This window comes from Entelurus aequoreus, linkage group LG22 (assembly GCF_033978785.1).
Source record: "Entelurus aequoreus isolate RoL-2023_Sb linkage group LG22, RoL_Eaeq_v1.1, whole genome shotgun sequence".
Taxonomy (NCBI): Eukaryota; Metazoa; Chordata; class Actinopteri; order Syngnathiformes; family Syngnathidae; genus Entelurus; species Entelurus aequoreus.
In genome coordinates this window covers 20782047-20797375 of record NC_084752.1, presented here as the reverse complement: position 1 = coordinate 20797375, position 15329 = coordinate 20782047, and the positions used below count along the sequence as shown (strand labels likewise).

At 39.0% G+C, this 15329-nt stretch overlaps 3 protein-coding genes across 7 annotated transcripts in view; 2 read left to right on the top strand and 1 right to left on the bottom strand.

The window, feature by feature from the left end:
* Positions 1-5191, top strand: part of LOC133639301 (uncharacterized) — a 40765-nt gene extending 35574 nt beyond the window's left edge. Inside the window, exon 7 of the transcript XR_009823764.1 lies at positions 5048-5191. The gene's annotated coding sequence lies outside the window, so the exon portion shown is untranslated. The remainder of the gene's footprint in view (positions 1-5047) is intronic.
* nthl1 (nth-like DNA glycosylase 1) lies at positions 3582-9731 on the bottom strand. Of its 3 annotated transcripts, none has more exons than XM_062032520.1 (7): positions 9496-9731; positions 7828-7928; positions 7666-7764; positions 7421-7591; positions 7172-7331; positions 5300-5405; positions 3582-5172 (listed from the first exon to the last, which is right to left on the bottom strand). In XM_062032520.1, the coding sequence occupies exons 1-7, from the start codon at positions 9680-9682 to the stop codon at positions 4911-4913; spliced, it is 1086 nt and encodes a 361-aa protein (XP_061888504.1). In that variant the 5' UTR covers positions 9683-9731; the 3' UTR covers positions 3582-4910. The 3 variants fall into 3 exon arrangements, with proteins under 3 accessions (XP_061888504.1, XP_061888506.1, XP_061888503.1); XM_062032522.1 differs by having other exon boundaries at positions 7666-7758; XM_062032519.1 differs by having other exon boundaries at positions 7666-7928.
* A 211-nt stretch (positions 9732-9942) lies between these two features.
* tsc2 (TSC complex subunit 2) overlaps positions 9943-15329 on the top strand; it is a 40545-nt gene continuing 35158 nt past the window's right edge. For all 3 annotated transcript variants that reach the window (XM_062032509.1, XM_062032507.1, XM_062032508.1), the window contains exons 1-5: positions 9943-10100; positions 10627-10799; positions 14837-14923; positions 14992-15102; positions 15180-15327. In XM_062032509.1, the coding sequence (XP_061888493.1) occupies positions 10665-10799; positions 14837-14923; positions 14992-15102; positions 15180-15327 (481 nt within the window). In that variant the 5' untranslated portion in view covers positions 9943-10100; positions 10627-10664. The remainder of the gene's footprint in view (positions 10101-10626; positions 10800-14836; positions 14924-14991; positions 15103-15179; positions 15328-15329) is intronic.

The following is a 15329-nucleotide window of genomic DNA, read 5'->3' as shown; positions in this document are numbered from 1 at the left end:
GCATCAGCAATTAAAACATACCTTATGTGGTACTGTCAAAATCAAAATGGCAAAAAAGATATTAAACCCGAAAAAATAAAGAAATAAAATATATGAACTCACAATTTGAAGAACCCATTCCACGCTGTGTAAGCCAGTGGTGCCGCTCGTTCTGCGGCGAGCATTTCCCCATTTCATCGCCGGGACAGCTGAGCTGGCTTCCGGGGTTGGCCGACATGGTCTCACAAGATGTAGTTTCTGTTTAAATATTCTTCTTGAAAAGGGCCTTGCAAATATATGTCTTGTCTTGTCTAATCATAAAAATGCAGACGAGGCGTGTTGGCTGAGTTCTTAAAGTTTACTCCACAGCGTGCTCATCAATAACATGTAGCCGGCATGTCTACATTCAACAACCTCAACGCGGCTACTGCGCATGCTCTTTCACTACTGTAGCATGCTGGGTAATGGAGTTCTTATGTTACCTAGCTCAGTGGTCCCCAACCACCGGGCCGTGGACCGATTGATACCGGCCGCACAAGAAATAAAAAAATAATTAAATGTTTTTTAATTTTTTTTAAATAAATCAACATAAAAAACACAATATATACATTATATATCAATATAGATCAATACAGTCTGCAAGGATACAGTCCTTAAGCACACATGATTGTATTTCTTTATGACAAAAAATAAATAAATAAATAAAAATACCATACCATAGCAGAGCGGCCCACCACTGATATATATATATATATATATATATATATATATATATATATATATATATATATATATATATATATATATATATATATATATATATATATATATATATATATATACACACTACCGTTCAAAAGTTTGGGGTCACATTGAAATGTCCTTATTTTTGAAGGAAAAGCACTGTACTTTTCAATGAAGATAACTTTAAACTAGTCTTAACTTTAAAGAAATACACTCTATACATTGCTAATGTGGTAAATGACTATTCTAGCTGCAAATGTCTGGTTTTTGGTGCAATATCTACATAGGTGTATAGAGGCCCATTTCCAGCAACTATCACTCCAGTGTTGTAATGGTACAATGTGTTTGCTCATTGGCTCAGAAGGCTAATTGATGATTAGAAAACCCTTGTGCAATCATGTTCACACATCTGAAAACAGTTTAGCTCGTTACAGAAGCTACAAAACTGACCTTCCTTTGAGCAGATTGAGTTTCTGGAGCATCACATTTGTGGGGTCAATTAAACGCTCAAAATGGCCAGAAAAAGAGAACTTTCATCTGAAACTCGACAGTCTATTCTTGTTCTTAGAAATGAAGGCTATTCCACAAAATTGTTTGGGTGACCCCAAACTTTTGAACGGTAGTGTATATATATATATATATATAGTGTATATATATATATAGTGTATATATATATATATATATATATATATATATATATATATATATATATATATATATATATATATATATATATATATATATATATATATAGTGTATATATATATATAGTATATATACATATATATATATATATATATATATATATATATATATATATATATATATATATATATATATAGTGTATATATATATATATATATATATATATATATATATATATATATATATATATATATATATATATATATATATATATAGTGTGTATATATATATATATATATATATATATATATATATATATATATATATATATATATATATATATATATATATATATATATATATACACACTGAATAAAAATATAAACGCAACCCTTTTGTTTTTGCTCCCAATTTTTTTCAAGAAAAAATAAAATTTTTGGGCGAGCTCTGCACTTACTTGCTGCACATACAGTACATGTCATACAGCAGCCAAACCCAAAAGTAACTGTAACCTGTTTTGAAAAGGTTTTTATTACAATCTATATATCAAATATTGCGCAGCACGGTGGGGCAGCACGGTGGAACAGGGGTTATGCATGTGCTTCACAATACGAAGGTCCTAAGTAGTCCTGAGTTCAATCCCGGGCTCGGGATCTTTCTGTGTGGAGTTTGCATGTTCTCCCCGTGACTGCGTGGGTTCCCTCCTGGTACTCCGGCTCCCTCCCACCTCCAAAGACATGCACCTGGAGATAGGTTGATTGGCAACACTAATTTGGCCCTAGTGTGTGAATGTGAGTGTGAATGTTGGCCCTGTGAACAGGTGGCGACTCGTCCAGGGTGTACCACACCTTCCGCCCAAATGCAGCTGAGATAGGCTCAGTGGCGTGCGGTGAGGTTCATGTCAGGTGAGGCACTGACTTCATCACAGTCAGATTTACAAACATATGAACCCTAAAGAGTATCTTATTCACCATTTGATTGGCAGCAGTTAACGGGTTATGTTTAAAAGCTCATACCAGCATTCTTCCCTGCTTGGCACTCAGCATCAAGGGTTGGAATTGGGGGTTAAATCACCAAAAATGATTCCCAGGCACGGCGCCGCTGCTGCCCACTGCTCCCCTCACCTCCCAGGGGGGTGAACAAGGGGATGGGTCAAATGCAGAGGACAAATTTCACCACACCTAGTGTGTGTGTGACAATCATTAGTATACTTAACTTTAACTTTACACTTACTAACTGTAGCACACAAAAAAGCACATTTTATAAAAAAAAACGTTATTATGGTCTTACCTTTACTTATAAGTGCGGGAGCAGTGGTGTTCATGTTGGAGGAGTTGTGAATGAATGAAATATGAAATCCGCGCTGCATTCTGCAGGTGTACCTAATGTTGTGTCCCTGTTCACGGCTCCTCCGGCGCGAGCATTGTTGTTTTTGCACTTTTTGGCTTCTTGTTAAGTGACTTTTTTTGGGTGGATTCGGTCTTGCACGTGGAGGGTTTGGGTGTGGGCTTTGGTTGGTGTGGCGCTACCGTCGGGCGGTGCATTCTGCGGCGGAGATGCTTGGCACCAGGAGGCGGGGTTATGAGGAGAGCCTACAGTTTTATGATCGCTAAGCAAAAGAAATACTTTACACACATACAGTTGTTGACAAAATACACTGTACATTATATACCTCAGCTAACTAAACTATGGAAATGTATAATATAATTCATATAGCAATACGGTCTCACTGCACAGCAGGCCAGCAGTTAGCCGAGTCATTGCGCACAATCCATGTTGAGGCACAACTGAGTGACGTGCCTCAACTGGCTGCTGATCACCGCACCGTCTCTTCTCAGTATTTGAACGGCAAATGTGAAAATAACAATAAAAATAATTTAAAACTGGTGAAGTTAAATGGAAAATAACTTTAGTATAATCACTGGGTACATATAACAATTTAATTAATTTTTTTTCTTCTTTCCATGATGGCCTCCCCTGCCTCTAGTGACTGCACGCCACTGGATAGGCTCCAGCACCCCCCGCGACCCCAAAAGGGACAAGCGATAGAAAATGGATGGAAGGATACCAAATATTATATTGTGAGAATCAATTTGAATAGAGAATCAATTCTGAATCAAATTGTCACCCAAGAATCATGTATTGTTGTATAAGATCAACATTCCCAATGTTCTCCCCCCGGCCCCCAAATTGAATACTGTTGAAAACTGGATATGTATTTATTTGTGCAAAACCACTGTTTGACTTGCTGAAAACAGCATACTGCAAACAATCACCTGATTATCAAAACAGATGAGTAAAATGAGCTCCACAACAATTTTAAAAAGGTGCATGCAGCTTCTAAACCAGTGGTTCTTAACCTGGGTTCGATTGAACCCTATAGGGTTCGGTGAGTCGGGCTCAGAGGTTCGGCGGAGGTCAAGACACACCCGACTCATCGTGTAAATACAAACTTCTCCCTATCGGCGTATTATGGATACGGCAACAGCTGACTGGTTTGCAGGAGTGTAATTTGTTGTGAGTTTATGCACTGTGTTGGTTTTGTTCTTTGAACAAGGTGATGTTCATGCACAGTTCATTTTATGCACCAGTAAAAAAAAACATGGTAACACTTTAGTATGGGGAACATATTCACCATTAATTAGTTGCCTATTAACATGCAAATTAGTAACATATTGGCTATTAACTAGTCATTATTAAGTACTTATTAATGCCTTATTCGGCATGGCCTTATAACCCTTACCCTAACCGAATAACTCTAAATTAAGTCTCTATTACTTAGAATATGTTTCCCTAGTGTCCAAATAACTCTAAATTAAGTCTTTGTTACTTAGAATATGTTCCCCTAGTGTCCGAATACCTCTAAATTAAGTCTTTGTTACTTAGACTATGTTCCCCATACTAAAGTGTTACCAAAAACATAACTTTGTCTTGAATTTGAAAAAAAAAAACATTTTATTTTTCACTAAAGAAGGGTTCGGTGAATGCGCATATGAAACTGGTGGGGTTCGGTACCTCCAACAAGGTTAAGAACCACTGTTCTAAACAAATAATCAAACAGAGTGCAACTTATCATGGGGTGACGTGTAATCCACCTGTCCTAACCGGGTCTCTAACCTGGGTCCAAGAAATGAGTGCGGGAAAGGCTATAGGCACACATGCTCAAATGTTATTTACATTTAAAACATACACATTTTGTTACGATCATAAACTATAAGGGCTATACCGATGTTGAAAAAATCTATATATAAAAGATTTGTCAAATACAAAAAAACTCCTGATCTTGTATACTGTTAGTGGGCATCAAATACATTCACGCAGTGTTTCCCCAAAGTAGCAATGTAAAGAAGTATTTGGGTCATCTTGCTGGGAAACAAACAATGAAATACAGTCTTCAAAGTTTTGGAACCACAGCATTGCGCAACACTAAAGTACCCTCTACTATGGTACATAGCGGAAAAAAACATGAAGAAGGCAAGTTTGTTTACAAAAAATTCAGTGTATAGTAATAGAGCTTTGTTTATAGAAAAAATATTTGTGTTTCATCTTGCTGTTCTTCTTTGAGTGGTGGAATTAACATGACCCAGCTCTCCACTTCTTGTTTCATCCTTAACCACAGTGTTTTTGTTCGTTCTGAGAGCGGGAGAAGACGAGGTTTGAGCTTTTGCCCGCTTTGCAGGAGAGTTCTGGTGAGCGGAGGGGCAGCTATGCTGGTTCAGACACACGGAGCACAGAGGGTTGGTTGGAAGGCAAACCTGCTGTCCAAAGCCCACCAAAAGCCAATTGATCTCACTCCACAGCTCCCTGCAACAGGAAGCATCAGAACAAGGTGATGAATAGAAATGCATATTTTTTTCTATATTTAATTAAGATAGTAGAATCTTTACGGATCATATTGTGTATGTCAGTATAAATTTTGCACTGCTGTTACCGTGGTAACCACTCTTCCAGGGCCTTGCGTGTCTTTTCTGGGTTCTTGGTGGCCTTCCTGAGCCAGCCAAGTCGGTTTGAGATACGATGCACATGGGTGTCCACGCCTGAGAGAACACAGATGACTGAGAAGGCTGCAAACATGGAGGAACTATTACAAATATAAGATTTACTCACATAGGTGCCAGACTTAAAGGGAAACGGCACTTAAAGTCGTGGTCAAAAGTTTACATACACTTGTAAAGAACATAATGTCATGGCTGTCTTGAGTTTCCAATCATTTCTACAACTCTTATTTTTTTGTGATAGAGTGATTGGAGCACATACTTGTTGGTCACAAAAAACATTCTTGAAGTTTGGTTCTTTAATGAATTTATTATGGGTCTACAATTGCCTATGCATTTGATTTTTATATTATTTTACATTAAATAAAAATGAGATAGGCTCCAGCACTCCCCGCGGCCCCAGAAGGGACAAGTGGTAGAAAATGGATGGATGGAAAATCTATAGATTTTACGGTATAAAATAGCAGCTCCGTCGCCAGAATTTTACCAGATTCACAGTGGTTTTTACAGCATATTACTGTAAATGGAAAAAAAGTTTCACTGTTTTTTTAAGGTAAAATTCTGGCAACAACGAGGGTTTTTTACCCAGTGAAATCTACATTTGTTGTTCTTAGTGTATTCTGTAAATGGGAAAATGATAATACTGGCTCAGTGGATAGAATTTTACTGTAAAAAACAAACAAACAAAAAATCGGCTTCAAGTCAATCTGTACCATGAATTAAAAAAAAATCCTGAAGGAAATAATGTAAAGTGAATCCAATCCATGATAAATTATTTCTTATCAATATTCATTAACTTAACTGGTGATGTTTTAAGAGAAATTGTAACATTTCTAACTGTCATTTATGTACAAACAGAAGTTAAACTATATTAATAAATAAAGAGATATATTGTAGAGAACCGGAAAGTATTTGCGGAGCGATACTGTCACCTGGTGGTGTATGATTGGTACCTTTTGGAATTAGGTGTGTACTGCTTAATGAGAGAATCAACATTAGCATGCCTGTTGTGAGACATTTACAATTATTAACTTTTTTGCTTATATTGTATTGAGCAACCAGCCTCTTCTAAAGAAGATGCACACAATAGCTTGCTGAAGACAAGCAGACTAAAGACATGAATTACTGGAATCCAGTTAAAATCAATGTATTTGGTTCAAACTCAGAACATTCCTGCCTTTACCTTGATTGTTAAATTTACCTTGATTGTTAAATTTTGAACAAAGAGACATTGCACGGCCATGGAATGAAAGACATGGCAGGAAGGATGTGATTGTTGGTTCACAGCACACATATATATTGTAATCACAGTGAGAAGAACAGGTGGTTTGTCAAACTTGACTGATATCTACCCAAACCAGACTTGAGGCATTGGTCATGTATAGATTTTGACCATATATTGCAGTTTCCTTGTGACTGCGAGGAGTGTATGCTTACTCTACCATGTGTGTTTGTCCATATGTAGCATCAGTATTTGTTCCCCATAGCAAATATTGTAGCTAGATAGAAATGTATCCTATCAGGGGGCAGAAATTAATCCAGTTTGGCCCTCGATCCCAAAGAGTGCTTTGAATTTGGGCCCCCCGGCTTTAGATGCTGACTGACTGAAGTAACACCTCTCTGAGGTCATGCAGTTTGATGGTTTGAACTTCAAAGTTTGAAGCTTGAGGCATATATTCATTTTAAAAATATTTTCGGTTGAAGCCATTATTGTTTGACTTGTTGTGTTTTAGAAGTTCCATTGTATTTTTCCAGCCTACCCGTTGTTTTTAAAGGGTTGCATTTCATGAATGGCTATGTGTTCCTACCTATACCAGACACCTGGTCCCAGGCAATGTCCATAGCCAGGTGAGCCATCTTGGGTCCAACCCCTGGGAGACGGACAAGCCCCTCAACGCTATCCGGGATGTCCCCTCCAAAGTCCTTCACAAGCATGGCTGCTGTCAGCTTCAGAAACTTGACTTTGTTCTACGGAGTGATGGTGCGACAAAAGAATGCGAGTAGGGGGAAGCATGATTTCTAAACAATAACTTTTAAAGTGTCATTTGTGGTATTACCCTCCAGAAGCCGACTGGGTAGATGAGTTTTCCCAAAGTGTCATCATCAGTAGATAGAAGTTTCTCCGCAGTGCAGCCGTGCGCTCTAAGCCTCTGCATAGCAGCCGCCGTCACCTGATCTTTAGTCTGACTGGACAGCATCAGCGACACCAACACCTGGAAACGTCGCACCTGCGTCACACAAAGCGAGCGCTCTTTTAGAAAATCATCACATGTAACCTTCTAGAGAATATTTCAACACCTACATTAGCTGGAGCCTCTGCGTCGTAGCTCTTCTCTGCTCCCATGTGATCCACCGGAGCATCGCGATTGCTCCTCATGTCACGGATGAACCCCAACTGTTTCTGCCAATCAGGAGGTTGCCAGTGTTCTGCCTTTGCTGGTGCTGCACCTTCATCGTACTCCACCTTAATCTGTCTCCGCCTGCGGCCATGTGAAGACGATGGAGGAACGTCCGTTTCTAGTTTTGGCAGAACGGTTGCCAACTGGAAGAGATCCTGGCTTCCATCTGATAATAGAGAAGAAGGAATCACAATAACGCAGCTGTGCATGTATAATGTCAAATGCAGTGGCGGGCCGTGCGTTTCCCACCTAGGCCTTTAGTGATCTCCGACTTAAATGATTACCTCTCAAAATACCATCATTTATGTCACCACATGATCATTGCTGGATAAATACTATACAGGAACACATTTACGCCCTACTGAGCATCGAATCACATCAACAGTGTACAAAACGGGTTATTTTCTGGCGCATTTAAAAATAAATAAAAACGCATCAGCAATTAAAATATATACCGTAAATTTCTCTGCTTGGCTTATGGAACTTCTGGTCAATAAACTTTGATTCAAAGTACACACTTATCGAATATATATTAACTGCCCTGACCACATGATGGTGACAAATACACATGTAACAATGTTACATGACACACTTTAACAACAACAGTTTACAACTTTTAGTTGTAACAGAACAGCTACTGTCAACAACTTGTGATCTGATTGGCTATCGCAACTGTCTCTCAACTGTATGTGTTCTCAAATTCATCCGCTAACGGTCCCGATGAGAATCCAATCACAGGACGCGTAAATGTCACGTTCGACGTGAGGCCATCTAGAAGGCCTTACTGACAACAACTCGTGATCTGATTTCTATTCGGGCTCCAGTACTCTGATACCAACAGTTAGAGATGCTACCTCAGTAGAAGCATTTAAGTCCCATCTTTAAACTAATTTGTATACGCTAGCCTTTAAATAGACTCCTTCTTAGACCAGTTGATCTGCCGTCTCTATTCTGCTCTGCCCCCCTCTCCTGCGTGGAGAGGTTATTAGGTGACCACAGACGATGCGCTAGCTGTTCAAAGTCGGTCCCGGGGTGGACCACTCATCTGTGCATCAGTTGATGACGTCTCTGCGCTGCTGACCTGTCTCCACTCAAGATGATCTCCTGCTGGCCCCACTATGGACTGGACTCTCACACTATTAACTAGTTCCACTATGGACTGGACTCTCACACTATTAACTAGTTCCACTATGGACTGGACTCTCACACTATTAACTATAGATCCACTATGGACTGGACTCTCACACTATTAACTATAGATCCACTATGGACTGGACTCTCACACTATTAACTATAGATCCACTATGGACTGGACTCTCACACTATTAACTAGATCCACTATGGACTGGACTCTCACACTATTAACTAGATCCACTATGGACTGGATTCTCACACTATTAACTAGATTCACTCGACATCAATTGCACCGGTCGCCCAGGGGGCGGGGGTCCCCACATCTGCGGTCCCCTCCAAGGTTTCTCATTGTATCCCATTGGGTTGAGTTTTTTCTTGCCCTGATGTGGGATCTGAGCCGAGGATGTCGTTGTGGCTTGTGCAGCCCTTTGAGACACTTGTGATTTAGGGCTATATAAATAAACTTTAATTGATCGATTAAAAAATGGTATCAAAGTGTCAAAATATAAGTGCAACCACACAGTTAGTAAGTTTTAAGAGTAAACAATAATAGAATAAAAAACACTAATGTAGCAAGGGGTCTTGATTGAAACAAATACCAGGTGTTGATAAGCAGACTCTCGCCTCCTCCTCTTCTATTTTCACAGCATTCACGTTCCTGCGCTTCCTCAGTCCGGATAGGAGAGAAACAGCAGCGGTGGATGTGTCTATCTGCTTACATCTTCGAGTGACAACCGTCCTGTTTTGTGAAAAATACGGAGAAGTCATCCTGAGACGCAACAACATTACACATCCCGGGTAGGAAGCATGGCAACGCGGAACCAATGAATTGGTCCTGTTTGGAGGGGGACGGAAAAAAAGTTACAACTGTTATCTAATAAACATAAAATACAACGTTTCAATGAAAAAACATAGATTAATTAATATGCTTACTATTCAATACAGTGTATATGTTTTATTAGTAGTTTTTTCAGCAAAAATACAAACTGCTAAGCGTCTTTAGCAGATATAAACTACATTTCCCATGAGTAATTGCTGCAAACGTGTTTTTGCCGGAAGTCTGCCTGTCAGACCGTCGGAGGTGTGGAGGCATAGTGCAGGACTGTGCTTGCAGCACAATACGCCTCCAGCAGCGTGCATTTAGGCCTATTCCGGTCTTTTAGCTGCGGCTGAATGAAACCTACATGCACTCACATCTAGCAAGGTGAGAGAAGTGCGATAAGAGGGGAGGAGGAGTTGTGGGTTTAGTTCGCAGTGCCAGTCAAGGAATGCTAGTCAGCAGCAGCAGCGTTAAAGCTAACGGCGCACAGCAGCAGCGCCATTATGTATTTATCCTACTTCAGCCTTGTTTGTAATGTTTAGTCTGCACCATGGCCATGTTTTGAAGTCAGGAACTAGTTTGCCGTTGTTTAACTTAAACACATAAGTTGTTTGCGCCCACTGTTCTTCTAATGTGACAAAGTTTTAAATGGAAGGGTGAATTATGTTTCCCATCACACGCTTAACATTTGTGTTTAGGTTTTGGCTGGCCTTAGTCTGGACTTTCGACGTCTCTTTAACACAGTGACTACAATTCAGAGGCCCCATATAATCATTTTAATAAAAATGCTATCTTCCAGTGGCTAACATGTTGTTCAAATTCTCGCCTGTCATGTGATGTGGATAAAAAGTGTGCTGCAAAACAGAGGATGCTAAGCAAGCCAATGTCATTTCACTTTGTCTTTACACAGTCTTCCATTCTCGCCTGTCCAAGACACAAGGCTTGGCCATGAATAAACAACCAAGCAAGGAGAGTTTGAAGGACAAGGTGAAGGGGATCTTTGGACTGGGACCCCCACGTCCTCCCAGCAAACAGAGTGACCACAAGCCATCTGAGTTCATCATTACAACTGATATCATCAAGGTACAGTACCCTCCAAAAGTATTGGAACAGTGAGTCCAATTTGTTTATTTTTGTTGTAGGCTGAAAACATTTGGGTTTGACATCAAAAGATGAATATGTATCCCCAAAGGGACATGGAGGGAAAAATACGTTTTGCGAGATGTCGCAATACTTTTTGCGAGATGTCGCTATACTTTTTGCGAGATCTCGCAAAAGGTTTTTTTCCTATGTCTGTGAACCGGAAGTAAAACAGACACAGCGATGGAGGAGCCCACCCATCATACGTGGGAGAAGTTTATTGATTTCTATTTTAGTATTGGCCTAACATATAAAGACATCAACTCGTATTATGGTCCCACAACAGAGCACAGATTGTGGGTAGGCTCCCGCGTGCTCCCGCTCCTCCATCGCTGTGTCTGTTTCACTTCCGGTTCACTGACATAGGAAAAAACCTTTTGCAAGATCTCGCAAAAAGTATGGCGAGATCTCGCAAAAAGTATGGCGAGATCTCGCGAGATCTCGCAAAAAGTATGGCGAGATCTCGCAAAAAGTATGGCGAGATCTCGCAAAACATCCATGTCCCTTTAGGGCAGGGGTCACCAACCTTTTTGAAACCAAGAGCTACTTCTTGGGTCCCGTATAATGCGAAGGGCTACCAGTTTCAAAACACTTAAATAAATTGCCAGAAATAGCCAATTTGCTCAATTTACCTTTAAAATAATTAATGATATTTACACTTAATTGAACGGTTTAAAAGAGGAGAAAACACGAAAAAAATTACAATTAAATTTTGAAACATAGTTTATCTTCAATTTCGACTCTTTAAAATTCAAAATTCAACCGAAAAAAAGAAGAGAAAAACTAGCTAATTTGAATCATTTTGAAAAAATGAAAAAAATAATTTATGGAACATCATTAGTAATTTTTCCTGATTAAGATTAATTTTAGAATTTTGATGACATGTTTTAAATAGGTTAAAATACAATCTGCACTTTGTTAGAATATAAAACAAATTGGACCAAGCTATATTTCTAACAAAGACAAATCATTATTTCTTCTAGATTTTCCAGAACAAAAATTTTAAAAGAAATTCAAAAGACTTTGAAATAAGATTAAAATTTGATTCTACAGATTTTCTAGATTTGCCAGAATAATTTTTTTGAATTTTAATCATAAGTTTGAAGAAATATTTCACAAATATTCTTTGTCGAAAAAACAGAAGCTAAAATGAAGAATTAAATTAAAATGTATTTATTATTCTTTACAATAAAAAAAATAAATTTACTTGAACATTGATTTAAATTGTCAGGAAAGAAGAGGAAGGAATTTAAAAAGTAAAAAGGTATATGTGTTTAAAAATCCTAAAATCATTTTAAGGTTGTATTTTTTTCTCTAAAATTGTCTTTCTGAAAGTTATAAGAAGCAAAGTAAAAAAATAAATGAATTTATTTAAACAAGTGAAGACCAAGTCTTTAAAATATTTTCTTGGATTTTCAAATTCTATTTGAGTTTTGTCTCTCTTAGAATTAAAAATGTCGGGCAAAGCGAGACCAGCTTGCTAGTAAATAAATAACATTTAAAAAATAGAGGCAGCTCACTGGTAAGTGCTGCTATAGGTGAGGGCCGACATCCGGGCAACTGAGCTACATACGGGTTCTTCGAGCCATAGCAACCAGACTGGCGTTGAAAACAAACCGTTGCCATTACTCTTTAACCTGTCGACCTACGCTGGTTAAACCCGTCATTCTGCCTCCAAAATGCCGAAAAACTATGTTGTTTTTGGTTGTGCTAACCACAACTGGAAACAGGGAAAACAAAGGTTGTATTTTGTTCTGCCAAAGCGTGATAAAAGCCCACAGAGACGAGACAAATGGCTCGCAGCTTTACACTGGGAAAACGAGGACGGTTCTCACTGGAGTCCCCCAAAGTCCCGGGTCGTGTGTTCGGATCACTTCGTTTCTGGTAAATATAAGAAACAAAAATCCACCTCCCTAACCACAACTTGGCTATACCGTCCGTGCTAATGTTGTACTTGTTGAATTTGTACCTTATAACGTTCGACAGCTGAAGTTGTTGTTGTACAAAAATAACATGCGGTATATACTATATAGTCTATAGCCTAGCTAGCTATTTTCGAAAACCGGTTTCGTTTAAATTTGCACTTAACAGTTGGGTTTTTAAAAACCAATAAACCCTATAATTTTCATGTTGCCATTTAATCAACTTTTCAAGACAGTTGCAAAATGCTGTCTGCAAGACTTTTCAATACAAAGACATATATTTTGTACATTATTCGCCTGCTGTACTGCGCCTTCATAAGGCTACAACTTACAAGGACCAGGCTACTAGGGGTCAGTCTGCTTTCTTTTGGGGTTTTTTGCCGGACATTCCAGTATTATTTACCCGTAATCTTGGTATTACTTTCCTTATTAGGTTATTTTGCCACCTCCCCCTTCTCTGTTTAAACTCTTCTTTGTTGTACTTAAACAATACATGTAGCCCTCAAATCTCTCAATATTTTATACACTAACACTTGATCTTGTTGTTGTCGTGTCTCTTTCTTAGTAGCGCGCAGGCTAAGCTAACTAGCAAGCTAAGCTAAGCATGAGAAGCTTTAAAGTTCACTGAGACGAGTCTGACGCAAATAATACATTTTCGTTTTTTCACACGATATGCGAATAAGTAACGTGGGTAGGATAGGTTTTGCCTGTGCAGACTGCATTTAGAGGTGGAACCAACATGAAAACCAGAGTGTGGTTTATAGGTGAAAAAGAAGCAATTGTGAATCTGAGAGAAGATGGACAATCAATCAGAGCCATTGCACAAACATTGGCCAGAGCCAGTACAACCAATTGGAATGTCCTGAAGAAGAAAGAAACCACTGGTGTACTAAGCATCAGATGTGGAACAGGTAGACCAAGGAAAACATCAGCAGTTGATGTCAGAAACATTGTGAGAGCTATAAAGAAAGTCCCTAAAACAACTGTTAGTGGCATCAGCAACAACCTCCAGAGGGCAGGAGTGAAGGTATCACAATCTACTGTTCACAGAACAGAACAGAAGTACAAAGGCTACACCAGAAGATGCAAACCACTCATTAGCATGAAGAATAGGAAGTCCAGGCTGGAATTTGCCAAAAGGTACAGAGATGAGCCTCAAAAATTCTGGAAAAAAGTTTTATGGACTGATGAGACAAAGATTAACTTCTTCCAAAGTAATGGAAAGGCAAATGTTTGGAGAAAGAAAGGATCTGCTCATGATCCCAAACATACAAGCTCATCTGTGAAACACGGCGGAGGTAATGTCATGACTTGGGCTTGCATGGCTTCTTCTGGGACGGGCTCGTTCATCTTCATTGATGATATAACACATGATGGCAGCAGCAAAATTAACTCAGATGTCTACAGCAACATTCTGTCTGCTAACTTAAAGAAAGATGCAACCAAACTGATTGGGAGATCCTTCATCATGCAGCAAGATAACGACCCAAAACAACAAAGGCGTTCATCAGGGGCAAGAAGTGGAAGGTTTAAGACTTAAACCCAATAGAGCATGCATTTTAGCTGCTGAAGAGGAGACTGAAGGGAGTAACCCCCCAAAACAAACAACAACTGAAAGAGGCTGCGGTGAAAGCCTGGAAAAGCATCACAAAAGAAGAATGCAGAAGTTTGGTGATGTCAATGGCTCACAGGCTTGATGCACTTTTTGTAAGCAAAGGATTTGTAACTAAATATTAAGTCTTATTGACTTAAATCTATTTTAGGTTGATATGTTCCGATATTTTTACTCACCTAAAAATGTTGTGTTCCATTACAAAGAATGCTATCTTCTAAGTTGTGTATCAGATCCAGATGTAAATACCTGGAAATAAAACCTGAAATGTTGATCTCTTGTCTCATATTCATCTTTTGATGTCAAACCCAAATGTTTTCAGTCTACAAAAAAAAAGGAATTGGCCTCACTGTTCCAATACTTTTGGAGGGCACTGTAGATTTAATACAAATATTGTAGCACCACCCCTCGTACTGTATGTGAAATCTCCCTCTGCCCTTTTTTAGGAGCTCCACCCAGAATGTGGACTAAGTAACCGTATTCGCACAATGAATCATGTTTGTGATCTTGCCAAAACAAAAAGATTTGAGGAGGTAAGTATGTTCATAACGTGTGTGGCGTGTGATGCATACTTGTGTTCAAAACGATGTATGTTTCCCAGCATGCGGTAGATGCAGTGTGGAAATCTGTGGACGACATGCTATCACAGGAACAGCCACCAGAAGCCAGACATGCTGTCCTGCAGCTACTTAGGGCCATTATACAAGGACAGGTAGATCCATAAAACCTAAACAAATATATTCAACATTTCAGAGACTTGATGAAAAAAAAAATCATGTTCTTCGGAAGGGTGAGCGGCTCGGGCCCCTGAGAGCATACTTTTTCAGGGTGATCAGAGACTATCAACCCTGCAATGAAGACCTTTCTGATAGACTGGAAGTCTTTAAGGCTTTAACTGAGAATGGGAAGGACATCACATACCTTGAGGAGGACATAGGT

What these genes read in the sequence shown, in the direction of transcription:
- nthl1 (XM_062032519.1), bottom strand. Translation starts at nt 9,682, where the DNA reads ATGTTGTTGCGTCTCAGGATGACTTCTCCGTATTTTTCACAAAACAGG. An exon ending in ACCCAGTCGGCTTCTGGAGG is followed by an intron (nt 7,332 to 7,420) that starts GTAATACCACAA and finishes ATCACTCCGTAG; the next exon opens with AACAAAGTCAAGTTTCTGAA. An exon ending in GGACCAGGTGTCTGGTATAG is followed by an intron (nt 5,406 to 7,171) that starts GTAGGAACACAT and finishes GTGTTCTCTCAG; the next exon opens with GCGTGGACACCCATGTGCAT.